At 37.3% G+C, this 15,487-nt stretch overlaps 2 protein-coding genes across 4 annotated transcripts; one reads left to right on the top strand and one right to left on the bottom strand.

Moving 5' to 3' along the window:
- Positions 1–316: 316 nt before the first annotated feature.
- LOC110098226 (L10-interacting MYB domain-containing protein) lies at positions 317–6,220 on the bottom strand. 3 transcript variants are annotated; one of them, XM_020824975.2, is made up of 4 exons: positions 5,883–6,220; positions 2,249–2,368; positions 1,236–1,562; positions 317–1,136 (listed from the first exon to the last, which is right to left on the bottom strand). In XM_020824975.2, the coding sequence occupies exons 3-4, from the start codon at positions 1,560–1,562 to the stop codon at positions 519–521; spliced, it is 945 nt and encodes a 314-aa protein (XP_020680634.1). In that variant the 5' UTR covers positions 2,249–2,368; positions 5,883–6,220; the 3' UTR covers positions 317–518. The 3 variants fall into 3 exon arrangements, with proteins under 3 accessions (XP_020680634.1, XP_020680643.1, XP_028548963.1); XM_020824984.2 differs by lacking the exon at positions 2,249–2,368 and having other exon boundaries at positions 5,883–6,217; XM_028693130.1 differs by lacking the exons at positions 2,249–2,368; positions 5,883–6,220 and adding an exon at positions 2,051–2,242.
- A 188-nt stretch (positions 6,221–6,408) lies between these two features.
- On the top strand, positions 6,409–9,502 carry LOC110097563. The gene is made up of 4 exons (XM_020824013.2): positions 6,409–8,521; positions 8,615–8,819; positions 8,944–9,134; positions 9,205–9,502. Exons 1-4 carry the CDS (start codon positions 6,688–6,690, stop codon positions 9,303–9,305), a joined length of 2,331 nt encoding a protein of 776 aa, XP_020679672.1. The 5' UTR covers positions 6,409–6,687; the 3' UTR covers positions 9,306–9,502.
- Positions 9,503–15,487: the final 5,985 nt, after the last annotated feature.

The following is a 15,487-nucleotide window of genomic DNA, read 5'->3' on the forward strand; positions in this document are numbered from 1 at the left end:
TTCTCTTTGGGCTCTAGCAGCATCTAGAGATTTGGGAGAGATTGATCATCCTCTTGAATTGAGGATCACTTGTATCTTATTTTTCTTGCTTCATGAGTTCTATTCTTACAATAAAATTTGTGTTTTCTTGAAGTTCCATCATATTTTCTCACTTTTTTTGCTCTCTTGATAGGATTTACTTGAAATCTTCAAGTATTTCCTATCACTTTTCTACTCTTTCTTCTTCATGCAGGACCATAAACCCATAACCAGCTTCAAATTTTGAAAGGTGTTGCATGTGTAGTATGGCAAATGCAAAGTATCTTAAAGATGAGCAAAAGCATTCATACTGCATAGTTGTTTTCATATTGAGAAAATATTAAAAAAAAAATGATAACAATGACATCCTCATAAAACAACCTAAGGTTGAGCTAACATTAATCACAAGAATAACTCATCATCTATATAAGAAAAAGAAATAATTACATGTCGTTGAAAAGATGGTAATTGCTCATGCAAGCAAATGCAGTAAAGAATCATTAAGAAGTGTTCCTCTTACTTTTCTCGAATTCTATCTTAAGATACCATACCTTTTTGTTGGGTTTCAATGCCATAAACATTTCTCTGCTATCTTTCTGCATTAGAAGGTCAATAGCAAAACCATAAAGTTCTGTGTTTTCCTCAAGTTCCTCGATGGAATCAAGTTCTGCAACAGCTTCTGTGATAGACGATAATGACTTGCTCGGTGCAACTGTGACTTTGTTACTGTTAGTAGCTGCATCAACTAATTCCTGGATCTGGGTTTGAAGCATCTGCTGCACCCCTTCAGCTGCAGCTCCTGACACTCCAGACTTGGAAGAGACCATTTTACTTCTGTTTCCTTTAGCTAGAGATGATGGTTGGGAGGCTCTCTTTAAACCACTGGAAAGTCGTGGCGATTCGTTCAATGAATTGGCATCCCCAGATAAAGATTTGGTGCTTTCACTATCTCCAAAATCTCCATGGCCATCCTCCGTCAGGCCAGTAGGAAAAGATCCAGAATTGGGTGCCCAAGCAGGCTCACCAGGCAGTATCGTATTCATAAACATCTTATCTAGCTTTTCTTCCAAAACAGGGTCAATGCCATTATATCTAAACCTTTTGGCAGCAGGAAACTCCTAAAACACAAGATATTATGAGTAAGGAGAGACGGGAATGTAAACAAAGTTTGCTTATAGAGGCCTAGTTTCTCAGTTTCAAGGAATGGAGAACAATACCTGGATCTTTTTCTTCCACCATTCATCAGAGGCATCAAGAGTTCTCCTCTTTGGGTTCCAACCAAAGCCAGTTGCACCCTTCTTCAAATCCTTCCACAACTTCCATTCTTTTTTAAGTTGGTCCCATTTATTTTTCAATTGAATCCTGTCATAATCCTTGCCTGTCCATTTCTTGAAACTATCAACTAGATTAGCCCATCCAATTTTGGTAAAATGAGTACTAGGACGGTTTCCAAGAGCAATCTCTCTCAAACATAGGTCACAGAACATCATAACAATGTCATATGGCCAGGTAGCTGATGGTCCTGCTCCACGATACTTTCCCATCTACATGTAGAAGGTAAAAATTACAAAAAAATATATATATAAATCATCATTAGATTTATCCAAACTGTTTAGGATTGATCTTATCAAATCTGGTGACAATCAGATAATAGCGTAGTAAAAAAATTTAGAGAAGCATCTATGCTCCTTGTGATCAACAAGATTCTTTTTTATGTAAGTGTGAATCAAAGGCGAATTGAAGTTAAAATAGATGCAATAATGGTAAAATTCATTTTCAACCTTATAACATATGCCTATGAATGAAGGCCAACCACTTAATACTTCTACTGTTCTACAACTATATATTTTTCAACTATCAAATGAGAGACTAAACCCAGCAATCTGACAAGCCTTAACAATATCTCCCTCATATAAAAGCTCTCCACATCAACCATCAATTCTATTCAAACTAAATCTTTTCAATATCAAATGCCATCAAAATCACATCATCATACAAAATTTCAAACATATGGACCGGCTGTGAGAATCACCTCCTCTTGAACATTGCTTAACCATGATAGAATAGGCCAAGACTCATAGGAGCCATATACCGCATTGATGACATAATTGCAGACGAATCATCGGGTTTGAAATCATTTGTTAGGGAGCACGAAGAAAAAGGAGACTAAATATAAACCAATGGCCAAATCAGTTTTTAAGCTAAAGTCTACAGTTGAGTACAATATCACCTGCCATCAAAATCTCCCCCTCATAGAAAATATCAAACATATGGACCCGCTGTGAGAATCACCTCCTCTTGAACATTGCTTAATCACGGTAGAATAGGCCAAGACTCATAGGAGCCAATACTGCATTAACAACATAATTGAAGATGAACCATCAACTTTGAAATCATTTGTTAGAGAGCGTGAAGCAAAAGGAGACTAAAGTTGAATATATACATCAATGGCCAAATTAGTTTTTAGCCTAAAAGCTTTAGTCTACAGGTGAGTACTAGCAGGTTTTCAACAATACCAATAGGGGCTAAACACGTTATTCTCATGTTACTGTTAAACCGGTCCAGTGGACTGGTCCAGCCGGTTCGTGCGGGACCGGCCCAGCGCGAACTGGGCGGAGAAATCTATGCCCGCTGGGATGTCGACCGAGCCGCACACCGTGCGGGAGCTTTTTAGGAAGCTTTTTTGAGGGTTTTGAGAGGGAAATTTGAATGTAGGGACTGTTTAGGGATTTCCTTTTGATTTGTATGCATTAAATAGTTTGTTTTCCTAGGGTTTGGGCATCTTGAATTTGGGCTGAAATTTGAGATCTCTTATATTTAGGTTTTCTTTGGGCTCTAGCGGCATCTAGAGATTTGGGAGAGAACGATCCTCCTCTCAAATTGAGGATCAAGTGTATCTTGCTATTTTCTGTGTTCCCTTCATCAAATCATACAAGTTATCTACTGTTTTTGTCATTTTTGTGCGGACTTTTGTGAAGATTTTTGCTGTTTTCCAAAGATTGATAGGAAATACTTGAAAACTACAAGTGTTTCCTATCAGTTGCTTAACCTTTAGTGTCAAGAATCTCTATCAATACTCTTGTAACAATTTAACAAGGAATTTTGTAGTCTTTAAAACCCTAGTCGCCTCTAAAGACTACCAAGTCGGAGAAAAAACTAAATCCCAAGTACTTTGGTGTAAGAATTAAGATAGTGGAAAAACAAAATACAACACTAGTCTTCTCTAACTGTGCTGAAACAAAAATTTTAAATGGGTTAGGAAATGAGGTAGAGTGCCAGAGGAGGTGGAATCTTTCATACTATAAATATCTATAAGATAGTTAATGGGTGAAATATCTACATATACATAACTACAAGAGGATTTATCCTATATCTAAGAAGGGTACGGGCCTTCATTAAGCCCTCAATGCTTTCCCCTCTATTCCCCACTATATGACGGCTCATTATTTTTTCCCCTTCTATTTGCTCTCTCTCTTTTATTTTATCACTTTTCATCAAGATCCTACCCTGAAGTATTTCTTCTAATCAAAATGTAAGCTGCTCTCCAATGCGATAACCTTGTTATCAACAACAATACAAAAAATTTTATGTGTCTATCGAAGTCACCTAATTTTTAGGAATAAACCTAAGTGCAAGATATCATCAAAAGCAAATAATTTAAAGTTAAAGTTGGGTTAAAAAGAAAAAAAATTCAATATAAAAGTCATATAAAAATGATTACGAATATTCATTTAGTTGTAAAGCATAACAAAGCACAGATATAAATGTCACTAGTGTAAAATAGCGTGCACTATAGCCCAAAATATCATAAGACATACCTCATGTGCTATTTAGCATATATATAACAAGGTGCGTATAATCAAAATAACATGCATTATATGTGTTATTGCTGCACTAGCGAGTATAACACATTTCACTCATAGTGTGCACTATTTAATTTCTCCATTTAAGGATTTAACTAAATCTATTATATTTAATTTTATTATTTAACTTTTTTTTTTCTTTTTGGATGGGGAGAATTACTAAAGTGCGAGCATGACACATTACACTCATAGTGTGTGTTATTTAGTATCTCGCGCATAAGTAACCCTCCCCATCTCACGATGATCTCTTATGCTCTCTTATGCATGTAGCAAACACAATTATGAGGGTGTCATCATAGGATCTCTCATGTAGTAGAGAACCTCGAGCAAGCCGGCGAGCATAAAGAAGTGCAACAAATAAAAACATAAAGAAACTATATAGCTATGACAAGGACTATAGAAGTATAAGCACAACTGCTAAACAAAAAAATTACTTATTGAAAGCTAAAAACATCTTTATCTTTGACAAACAAAAATAATTATTCCAGACTTTGTCTGGTGGAAAGTGAAACAAGATAATAAAATTATTTAAGGAGCATTAAGCCATATTATTCCACACTTCCATTCCTCAGCTACAAAATAAATAAATAATGCTAAATTTAGATCAAACTTTTAGGAAAGATCCAACATTAAAATAATATATATTTTTGTGGCAAAATTATAAATGGGTGTATTACTTGCCATGAATAACACTTTGTTTGGGGTAATAGAAATGGAAAGTTTGTCGTAGTTACCCTCAATGCAAAAGATGAAATTTGGACGAATAGGAACAACGAGTTAAAAGAGTAAATTAATGAAATACTATAGGAGTGGTTAACTTAATCTCTAGTGCCTTCAAGTATATAACCATCATGATATTATTGACAGTGGCAGCGTAAAAAAATTTACTATTTTGACTTATAATGATGATAGTTCTCAAGATAACTAATTTAATTTTTAAAAATATGAAACTTGCAAAATAGCTATATTTAATGTTTTGAGTGGTTGAGCATAAGCTTCAATGTTTAGTACTTTGACCTCATATTATGCATTGTTAGGCAAGATAGTTTCCTATATAAATTTAGTTTTTTTCATTACTAAGGCAATTTATTTTTCAACCTATTTATCTCCCATAAATGTTCAAATATGCTAAAGCATATTCAAATTCATATTCTATTTATATAGCATTGATGATAGTTTTTTGTGTCAAGATATTATCTATTTTATATTAATAAGTTATTCATTAAATTTTAATATTTTGCTCTATAGTTAATAGTGCGCATTATGCCACACACTATAACTCCAAGGAGAAGTTATTCTGTGCGGAGGCCGGTCGCAAAAAGTTGTTCGGAGACCAACCAAAATATGCCACATCAGCGGTACCTAACGAAGAGGTGAGTGGCGCATTCTAGTTGTTCGCCGTATGGAGTTTGGCATCCGCACAACATAATTAATCAACTTCAAGGGCCTTTATGCTACAATGTGCTATTCGCCATTAAAAAAGCATGCGCCCAAGACACATTACCTTGTGACATCAATTCCTAAAATGGTTTCAGAGTTTAGAACCCTTCAGGCTTAAAGTTAATTCCAAGCGTCAAAAGCTTTCCAAAATTAGCCACCAAAACAAAGGTCTAAATTGAGTTTCAGAAGTCCGATCCCTAAAACCAAACTTCAAAACTGAGTTTATCAAATAAACCTTTTTTATTTTAAAATGAATTAAAAAGCGCCTGCATTTTCGATATTGCCGAGAAAAAAAAAACATTCTGCTAAATGAAAGATTGATAAATATAATGATCCAAACAATTTTATCCCAACGCACACAAATGCGTCAACGAAACCAAAACTTGACACCCTGATCCAAGTTCTCCACCCTTCAAACTACATTTCTTTCTCTAAATCGTAACCCCAATGCAGCCATGAAAGCCAACACCAAACAACTACCAAGCAATATCCAAAAAACAAAAATCAGAAATAGGGCATGAAAACGATCTGAAACGCAGAAACACGCAAGGATCCGCATACCTCCCTTTCTCGATGAGTTTTTCCCCCGGCGATCAATCTTCTGCAGCGGAAGCGCCAAAAATATATCGCTTGAAGGAAAGGTGCGATCTTTCCCTCCTAAATAGAAGAAAACAATAAGCAAAAGCCAATCCAGAGTCAGAAGAAACTTGCCGGCCGATCTGAGCCGGAGCCAACACCACCCGAACGAACAGACCGACCCTCTCGCGGCCGCTGCCCCAGCAACCGGCAGTCCCGGTTTACTCTACCGAAAACCGGTCCAAACCCTAGATTCACCGGCTGGGTCCGCATGGCTCGATCACAATCTAATTCCCCCATCCAGTAATTTTACAACGACAAATAACCACCAATCGTTTTAGACCCAGCGACTATTTTCTACAGCTGGCGATGGGTGGGGGTGGGTTTTAAATGGTCTTGGTCTTATTAGTAGGAACTTTAAAAGGAAAACCGGCTTCGTAGCAATAGCCGGATTAGCCGATGGGAAATCCTGAACCCTTCTCTCTTCTATAAAGTCCAAACCGAACCGCTTGCTCTTTCATCGTGGGTTGCGTTAAGGGCGAAAGAAAACCTCCCCGAGGAGAGCCGGTGGTCGGCCAGGGCGCCTCGTGAATCGCGAAAACCCAGGCAAGTGACTCCGTAACTCATTTCCTTCCCTTTCCCGAGTTTGACTTCCCTTCGCTAGTCCAGTCAACCCAGGCAGGAAACACCCCAATGAACCATTCCATCTCCACCACGTAACCCTAGGGTTAGAGAACGGCCAGTTATTTCCGTTGGTGGTTCAAAAGTTCCCTCTTTTTGAGTTTTTTCCATGATGACCACGTCGGAGATCGTGTTGCCGATCGGCAACCAGAAGCACGACCCGGCATGGAAGCATTGCCTGATGATCCGTTCCAGCGGCCGGACGAAGCTCAAGTGTATTTACTGCATGAAACTCTTCCTCGGCGGCGGCATCCACCGAATCAAGGAGCACCTCGCGCGTCACAAGGGAAACGCTGCCTGTTGCCCTAAGGTTCCCCTCGAGGTCCAGCAGGCGATGCAGCATAGCCTTGATGGTGCTGCTGTTAGGAAGAAGCGGAAGATTAAGCTCGCAGAGGAGGTTGGTCATCTGATTCCTGCGGAAATCTCTGCAGTCGCCGGCGAAATTGATCCATCCTCTAATTCCTCTCTGCAGATTGTACCTATTAATGAAATGCTTGATCTTGGTACTGTTCAGATAGAAACCAAGGAGGATGGGACTGCAGCTCCCCTGCCTCGTGCAGCGAAGTCAGCTGAGAGGGTAAGGAAGCGGCGGATGAAGAGTTCCTCTATGAATCACATGGGACCTTCTCCTACCTTGGGCAATGATGGGTCTTGGGTAAACAGGTCCAATTCGGCTAGAGCGGTAGATAAGGAACATGTTTATTCTTCAATTGGACGGTTCTTGTACGAGGCTGGTGTGCCTCTTGAAGCTGTTAATTCTGTTTATTTTCAGCCTATGGTGGAAGCCATTGCTGCTTTCGGGCCTGGGCTTGATCTCCCCTCCTATCATGATTTCCGTGGTGGCATTTTGAAGAGGTCGGTCGAGGAGGTGAACCTCACTTTGGAGCATTACAAGGGGACTTGGAGTCACACAGGATGTTCAATATTGGCCGATGAGTGGTCGACAATGGAGAAGACTTTGATAAACTTCATGGTTTATTGCCCTGAGGGAACTATGTTTTTGAGATGCGTCGATGCCACGGAGATTGTTGCTACTGCTGATACTTTGTATGAGCTGTTGAAGCATGTGGTGGAGGATGTTGGCCCAAGCAATGTGGTTCAGGTGATTACCAGTAACTCAGACACCCATGCCATTGCTGGGAAAAGATTGACTGAGACCTTCCCCACTTTATTTTGGAGTCCTTGTGCTTCTCAGTGCATTGACGGTATATTGGAAGATTTTTCTAAAATGGATTCAATGATTGATACAATAGAGAGTGCCAAATCTTTAACCAGGTTCATCTATAGAAATGTGCCTGTTTTAAATATGATGAAGAAGTATACTCATGGGAAAGATTTGTTACCTCCTGCCAGCAGCCGTTCAGCTATGAACTTTGTTGCTTTGAAGAACTTGGTTTGCTTGCAAGACGAGTTAAGAAACATGGTCACCTCTGAAGAATGGGTAGAATCACCCTACTCGAAGAAGCCCGATGGGGTTGCAATGGCTAATCTTATTGTAAATTTGTCATTTTGGATGTCATGTGCTGCAATCAATCGGATTACTGAACCGCTGGTGCGATTGCTGAAGCTAGTAGATAGCAAAAAGAGGCCAGCAATGGGGTATGTTTATTTAGGTTTGTATCTGGCTAAGGAAGCAATAAGAAAGGAGTTTGTGAAGAAGAGTGATTACATGCCATACTGGGAACTCATTGATTGGAGATGGGATAAACATCTTCCTCGCCCTCTTCATGCTGCAGGTTTCTTCTTGAATCCGCAGTTATTTTACAGTACGCAGGGGCAAATCTCCAATGAAATTTCTTCAGGAATGTTGGATTGTATAGAGAGATTAGTGCCCGAGGCAAAGGTTCAAGATAAAATTCAGAAGGAGCTAAATTATTATCGGGTTGCAGATCGAGATTTTTCAAGGAAAATTGCAGTCAGGGCTAGACATGCTTTACTTCCGGGTGAGAAAGCTCGCAATCAAGTAATTTTCTTTTCTGTTTATGTGGCCTAGATTTTAGTAATTGAATGCATTCTTTATTGATTTCTTGCCATAGCTGAATGGTGGTCTACATATGGGGGGAGTTGCCCAAACTTGACACGTTTGGCTATTCACATTCTTAGTCAAACCTGCAGTGCAAGGGGACCTGAGCGAACTCATATACCTTTTGAACAACTTCATAATGAAAAATTAAATTTTGCAGAGCGTCAACGGCTATGTGAACTAGTATATGTTCGCTATAACCTTCGGTTACAGCAGAGGCAAGTAAAGAACTGAACCAAGAGCTTTTCAAGAAGAATATTTTGATTTCTGACTAAGACCAGATTTTCTTTGCAGAAACATTTTTCTTCCATGCGTTAATGGTCTTGTTATGTGAATTTACAGGCATTTTTTGAAGAGCAGATGCTTTGATCCAATTTCAGTTGATAACATTGATATTGTTGATGACTGGGTGGGGAATCACCCACTGTTCTCACCGGATGCCGATTGCTGTAGCTGGTTGGTTTTCAATCAACCAGGGCCTATTGAACAACAATCTGAATTTTCATTAGATGAAGTTGAAACGTTAATGTCAGGTAATATTTTCTTCTCTATACTTGAAATAATTAATTGGTGAATCCTCTATTTAAATGTGGAATCTTGCAGCCCTTGATGATGATGCGATTCGTGGAGCTGGTCGAGGCATAGAGGAAGATGATGAAATCAAAGAAGAGGAAGATAACCAGGATGGTACCACTTTTACTTGATTTTGTTGTTGTACTAGGCTAGAAGATTAGTTCTTCATGATGAGGGCTGGTTGTTTAAGACGCTTGAACAAGTCTAAGGCAACATTGTTCAGCCAATTGAAAAGGTGCTTGTAAATTTGTAGATGATTTTGAATGTGTATGTTTAAGTTGAAATGAAAATCAAGAGGAATAAATTTTAACTCTGAATCATTTAGTCTTGATTTTATTCTTTCAATGTTTGATTATAACAAACAACTTACCTATCAAAGCCTCTTCCCCTTTTCACCCCAACTGATACGGAACCTTTCAAAATGTGTCAAGTGTTGAAAGAATTATTCTCTTTGATAAGTTGTTATAAGATTTTAGTTATTTGGTTTTTGTTGCTTATGCCATCTTTGAGTATGTTCTAATTGATTGTTAGATGATAAATCATGTCAAGGAATTTTCTATACCGTTTTAGCATCTTAGGCTTTGTTTAGGACAATTTTTTTTTGCTTTCTAAAATAATTTTCTAGTACAAAAGTTTCATGAATTAGAAAATTTTATATTAGATAGCTGTTTTAGAAAGTAGCATGAAAGTTGTCCCAAAAAAAGCCATAGTTTAAGAACTTCAAGATCTATGATCCATTTGGTGTAACTTTTTTACAAGAGTTATTTTTAACTATAATTTTTTTATGTTATTTAAAAAAAATTGTGATGAAAAATAATTATAAGAAAATTATTGTTTGATTTTTACGTAAGAGAAAAAAATTACAATATCATAATTACAACCAGGTGAACAGAATGATCAGAATTTTTTTTTTTTGAATGAGAGTATCTACCAGCTACCACCTCAGCTTATGAGGCGCTTGGCGGCATGACTAATCCCTCAGTTTACCTAGAAGAATCACCTATTGCTACATAACCTCTTCGCTCGCACTTATTGGGACCCCTCTTAAGAGGCGTTGTCGCTCGAGGAGAATCGAACACGGGTTGTGGGGTTCTCAACCGTACTCATCCACCAACCAAGCTAAGCATTAGTGGGTATGATCAGAATATTAATAAGCACATTTGGTCAGCTTTATTGGTGAGTCATTGGACAGTCACTGACTCAATAGATGAATTGAATAGCCAACAGGGCTTTTGAACATCCTTCAATCTCTTTCATCTCTTGTTGGATGGAAGGATAATCCTATATAACTTATTTTGTACTTGGAGTTTAGGACTCAGTGGTTAATAACACAAATATACATTTTAATAATTTTAACACCCAAGATTAGCATGTTATAATTCATTATAAATGCTTTATATATTAAAAATTGTTTTCCAATTAAAAATTTCTTAAAAAATTTCCTAAATATGTCTTTTTAAATATTTTTAAATTAAATAAAAAATGGTTAGTATTTTTAATAAAGATAGAGAAATCAAAATACACCAAATTAAACACTCGAGCATACAATCATATCTATAAATATCACAAAATTCAAACTTACCACCAAACCTACCAACATTTTCACACACAATATATCTAAGAGCCCTAAAACTGTTACAAATAGCTTTCATCATCACTTCTTGCTGTGGGATCAAAGTTTTCTGCAAATGGATCAGTGCAAAACCTTCTGGCTCTGGAAACAGAACTTGCTGAACTGCTTGGCCTGCACAAATATTTCAAATATGTAAGCCATTAACCTTCCAAAGACCTAGCCCATGATAACAGAGGCTGATCACCATCTGAATTATTATTTTCTGAAAATTGAGCAGAGTGCAAAACCTTTGTCAGGTCCTGGAGGCTATGGAAGCTAATGATAGAAAGATCCGTTCTTCAAAGCGTCTTCATTGGCATCTCCAAGATCAGCTTCGCTCAAGTACTTATCAGCCAGCTGAACCCTCTTCACATTCTCCTGTTCCTGTACTCAAGGAGCTTCTCAATGGTCATTTTGGGCTGTTCGAATATTGGAGGCCCCTCACGCGGTTTCACAAGCTTCTTCCCAATCATCTCAACTCCGGCAAATTATTAGGTGCGGACACCGGACATAGAGAATCATCCGAATTTCTCCCTGTCTACAGTAAAAGCACAGTCAAAGCGCGCAGTTATTATAGTAGCTGCGCTTTGATTGCGTTTTTATTGTAGACAGAGAGAAAATCGAACGATTCTCTCTATCCGGTATCCACACCTAATAATTTCTCCTCAACTCCAACTTGTTCAACCCACTTCCTCACTTCATCATCATATAGATAACTTAGCATAACAATATTATATAAACAAGATATATGTAGTTAGCACCATCCCTCCAATAGAAATGAGTTTTTTTTTTTTTTTTAAACATCAACAGAAGAAGTATGTATTTACTGTGGGTGTCAAACAGTTGAGTTAGTTAAAATTTTGAAAGTTGTTGCCAACATTTTGAATTTGAATTCCACTAATGTCAAATTTATAACTTAAAACTCGTCATTTCAACCCAAAAGATATTAATTTCCTTTCTAAATCAACAAATGATCAATATGGAGTTCTTTGATGTTGTTGTCTAACTCCTGGTCTAATGCAAATCTAGAGGGTTTTTAGTGCTAATATAAGATATTTTACATAACAATAAGGTTTCACAATTACATTTTCTTAGTGAAATATCTTATTTTAATAAAATATTTTATGTCCATATGAAATATCTGTGAAAATTTGTTGAAAACATGTAAACAAACACATTAGTTCAGAGATTGTGCATCAGCTTGTTGGTTTGTAAGGCTCCATATGAGTCTATTCTGGGGCTCTTAATGTAGGCTTCGTCTGTGACAACTTTCTTATTGTTTTCTAAACCAGTTTTCTTTTCTTTTTTTTAGATAATATAGGTCATTTAAGGCAAATTCACACACACATCGCATACACATAGACTCGAACTCTAGACCTCTTAGTTGAAAGCCTTAGCTCTCAACCAACAAGCCAAGAAGAGCTGTGTCTAAACCAGCTTTCAAGTACAAAAAATTTGTATACTAAAAAAATTATTTTAAAAAGCAGTAAAAAAGTTGACCCAAACAAAACCTTAATCTTATTTGTAACCAAACTCATGTAGATTTCTTACATCTTAATAGTAGTGATATAGTAAATAAAATGTCTCTACTAACCTCATTGTTAGATCAAAATTGAATTTTGTGACCGTTAATTCACTGATAACAGTCATTAGAGTAATCCAAGCAAACTTACTTTATACCCATCTTGGCAAATACAAGCTCTCATTGGAAGGATTTCCACTGGCCTTTGCCTCCCCATTTACCCAAAATAAGAGGGACCTATGAAATGATTACCGCACGTAAGCAAAATCAGTCGTAATGAATCTGAAAGCTTAAAGGAAATTCTTGTAGGCTAACACATGGATTCGTCTTCTTCAAGCTGTTTCCGAAGATTGCTAAGCTCGGTGCTGAAGCTCCTGAGCTTGAGCCATGGAAGTTCTGCTGCAACGACGAAGCAAAAGAGAAGACAGACTTTCAGAATCATGAATCATTCATAAAACAAACGAGCAAAAAACAAAGCTAATTAAATTCATAGAAAGAAACAAGATTGTAACTTGGGAAAAAAATGGCTCAGAATTGCCTTGACTAAATTATTTTAGGATCCAAGACTATTTGCTCACATAGAAAATACCATCTGTAACTCTCATAATTGTATTCCGAATTAAGTAGAAGAAGTTTGCATTTTGTTTGCATTTTGATTAAAATGCCCCGCAGTTCAAGAAAAAGCCCTGTAGGCTATGTTTCAACACTTCGACAAGAAAAATCATTGAACCACAGTTCGCAGTTAGTTTTGTATCTTAAAGTATATAGAATCATTTGAATTAAAAGCAAGAAGAGAGAAGTACTGGTACTCTATTGACGGACCCCACAGTTGAAACGGAGGTGGCCATAGTTCAAAGTGAGGGTTTCAGAGATCTTAAGGAACTCACATTACAAAAGAACTGAGCCAATTGATTGTAGCTAGGCTTTGAAATAGGAAATTTCTATATATATAAAAGAACAGTACATATAACTGTGGTTGGCACTCTGCTTTATACTTGGAAAAATTATTCTATGCGGGCGCCGAACGTCGTACGGAGACCAACCAGAATGCGCCACGTCGCCCCTTTGCTCTGTGTCGCAGCTCGGTATTGCTCGGTACCGCTCAATATCGCGGCTCGGTACAGCTGATGTAGAGCATTCTGTTTGGTCTTCGGACGACATTCTGCGTCAAGGCTCCGCATAGAAAACACATGGCTGCATCATGAGAAATTATTCTATGTGGATGTCGAACGGTCTGGAGACCAACCAAAATGCATCATTTCACCCGGTACCTAACAGTATTGAGAACCGGTATTAAGCAAAAAAGTGACGTGGCGCATTCTAGTTGGTCTCCGGATACAGTCCGAGTCTGCACATAATAATTTTTCACATCATGACCCACTATTGATGCAAGTTGTATAGCTTCTGGAGCTGAGGAAACATTAAGGTGGGGCAAGGCATATCGATGCCCATGAGTTCTTGTCCACAAATAGATTCTTGACTTGTCAGTTGTCACCACAAAAAATTGAAAGCAAAAATGATTATAATTAGAAAAACAGAGTGTGAGTCTGTTCTTTGTTCTCTGTATTTTGTTTTCTGACAGACAAATAGTGCACATCCTCTCAATCTTTATATAAATTCTGAACTTAGAAAACAGGATGATAACTATGAAACTTAACCGTTAAGGGCATTGATGGATCAGAAGTTAAAAACAAAGCCTTGATAAACTAGTCGAAGTACAAAAATGTCACCATGTATTCACTCTCTTTCTCTATTTTTGTCTCTCTTTTAGTATCAGCCCATCATTTTTTCTTTTGGAGGGAACCGAGTTACACAACATAACATTTATTTAGCTTTGAATTTCACATTAATCACATACTGTAAGTGTAAACATCACAAACAGAGCAACAAAGCAGAAATTAGCAAGAAGGAAAATGTAAAAACAGCAACAGGAAGAAGTTCTTGAATTTCTTTAGTACCATTTCATCACAACAGCAATATAATATAGACAACTGAAAGAGTTATGCAGAAAACAAAGCTGCTTCTATATTTCAACGGTATGATTCCAGTCGATTAAGCCTCAATGATGTAGTTTATAGGATGAAAAAGATGCAGAGAAAATGTAAGTGCTGCTGTATATCAAGAGGCAGAACCATTTATATATGCTGTATATCAGTAAAGGCCTTACAGGTTTGACTAAATATATTATCAAACAAGCTTAGAATCATACAGTAACCAGATCACATGAATCAATGTGCCACATTGAGTTTGTAGAAAGGCCTAGAACTAACCAAATGACTGGTTCAAGTAAAAACAATCTAGCTCCAGACAGTTCAAGCTTTATTCTATGAGTTCGAGTCGGATCGTTCATTATGCAAGAGTGAAAATGATTTTGATCTGGTCAATGATAATAATATAATGATAAAAAGAATGAAAAAAAAAATAATCACTTAATATAACAAAGTGAGAAATATTTTAAAATATTTTTTTACAACTTTGTGATCCAATCCGTGTCCAAATGAACCCAAATCAAACATTTAAAACACAATTAGAAACTTCAAGATAATCATTAATCAAATGATATTCAAATCTTGCATGATTGTAATCAAATTGGGCATTTCAACATGACAAATCCAACGAGCTAAGATTATTTAATTCCAACATCATTAAGGCACTTAAATGTTGAAGAAATGATCTATGATTGAGGGAATAATATGAGAAGTTTGATTGAATGTTTCAAATTTTGGGTATATTTATAGGGCATGTACTCTAAAAAATTTATATATAATCACCCACTCTCAACACAAACGGGTCGAATATTTTCTTCATATTCAAGAGAGCTCAGAGGCTCTAACAATCTCGGAGTTCCATCCAAGCATCATAGATGTCCACCATTTAACCATCTTCGTTGAACCACGCCTGATTGCCACCGATGAAATGCTGCCCAATAGTAATCATCAGTCCATTGCCCTATTGTCATTATCGGACCACGACCAACCATCATCATCAGAACACAAATCAAGCTCTACTATTAGATATTTGTCAAACACATTCATCCTCCAATGCTGCCCAATAGTAATCATCAGTCCATTGCCCTATTGTCATTATCGGACCACGACCAACCATCATCATCAGAACACAAATCAAGCTCTACTATTAGATATTTGTCAAACACAATCATCCCCCACAAAGTCCCCCCC

Source organism: Dendrobium catenatum, unplaced genomic scaffold (genome assembly GCF_001605985.2).
Source record: "Dendrobium catenatum unplaced genomic scaffold, ASM160598v2 fragScaff_scaffold_231, whole genome shotgun sequence".
Lineage (NCBI taxonomy): Eukaryota > Viridiplantae > Streptophyta > Magnoliopsida > Asparagales > Orchidaceae > Dendrobium > Dendrobium catenatum.

Excerpts from the sequence above, each read along its gene's own strand:
- LOC110098226 (XM_020824975.2), bottom strand. The coding sequence starts at position 1,562 with ATGGGAAAGTATCGTGGAGCAGGACCATCAGCTACCTGGCCATATGAC. Across the intron at positions 1,137-1,235 it reads GGTGGAAGAAAAAGATCCAG|GAGTTTCCTGCTGCCAAAAG; the intron begins GTATTGTTCTCC and ends CTTGTGTTTTAG.
- LOC110097563 (XM_020824013.2), top strand. The coding sequence starts at position 6,688 with ATGATGACCACGTCGGAGATCGTGTTGCCGATCGGCAACCAGAAGCAC. Across the intron at positions 8,522-8,614 it reads TAGACATGCTTTACTTCCGG|CTGAATGGTGGTCTACATAT; the intron begins GTGAGAAAGCTC and ends TTCTTGCCATAG. Across the intron at positions 9,135-9,204 it reads AGTTGAAACGTTAATGTCAG|CCCTTGATGATGATGCGATT; the intron begins GTAATATTTTCT and ends GGAATCTTGCAG.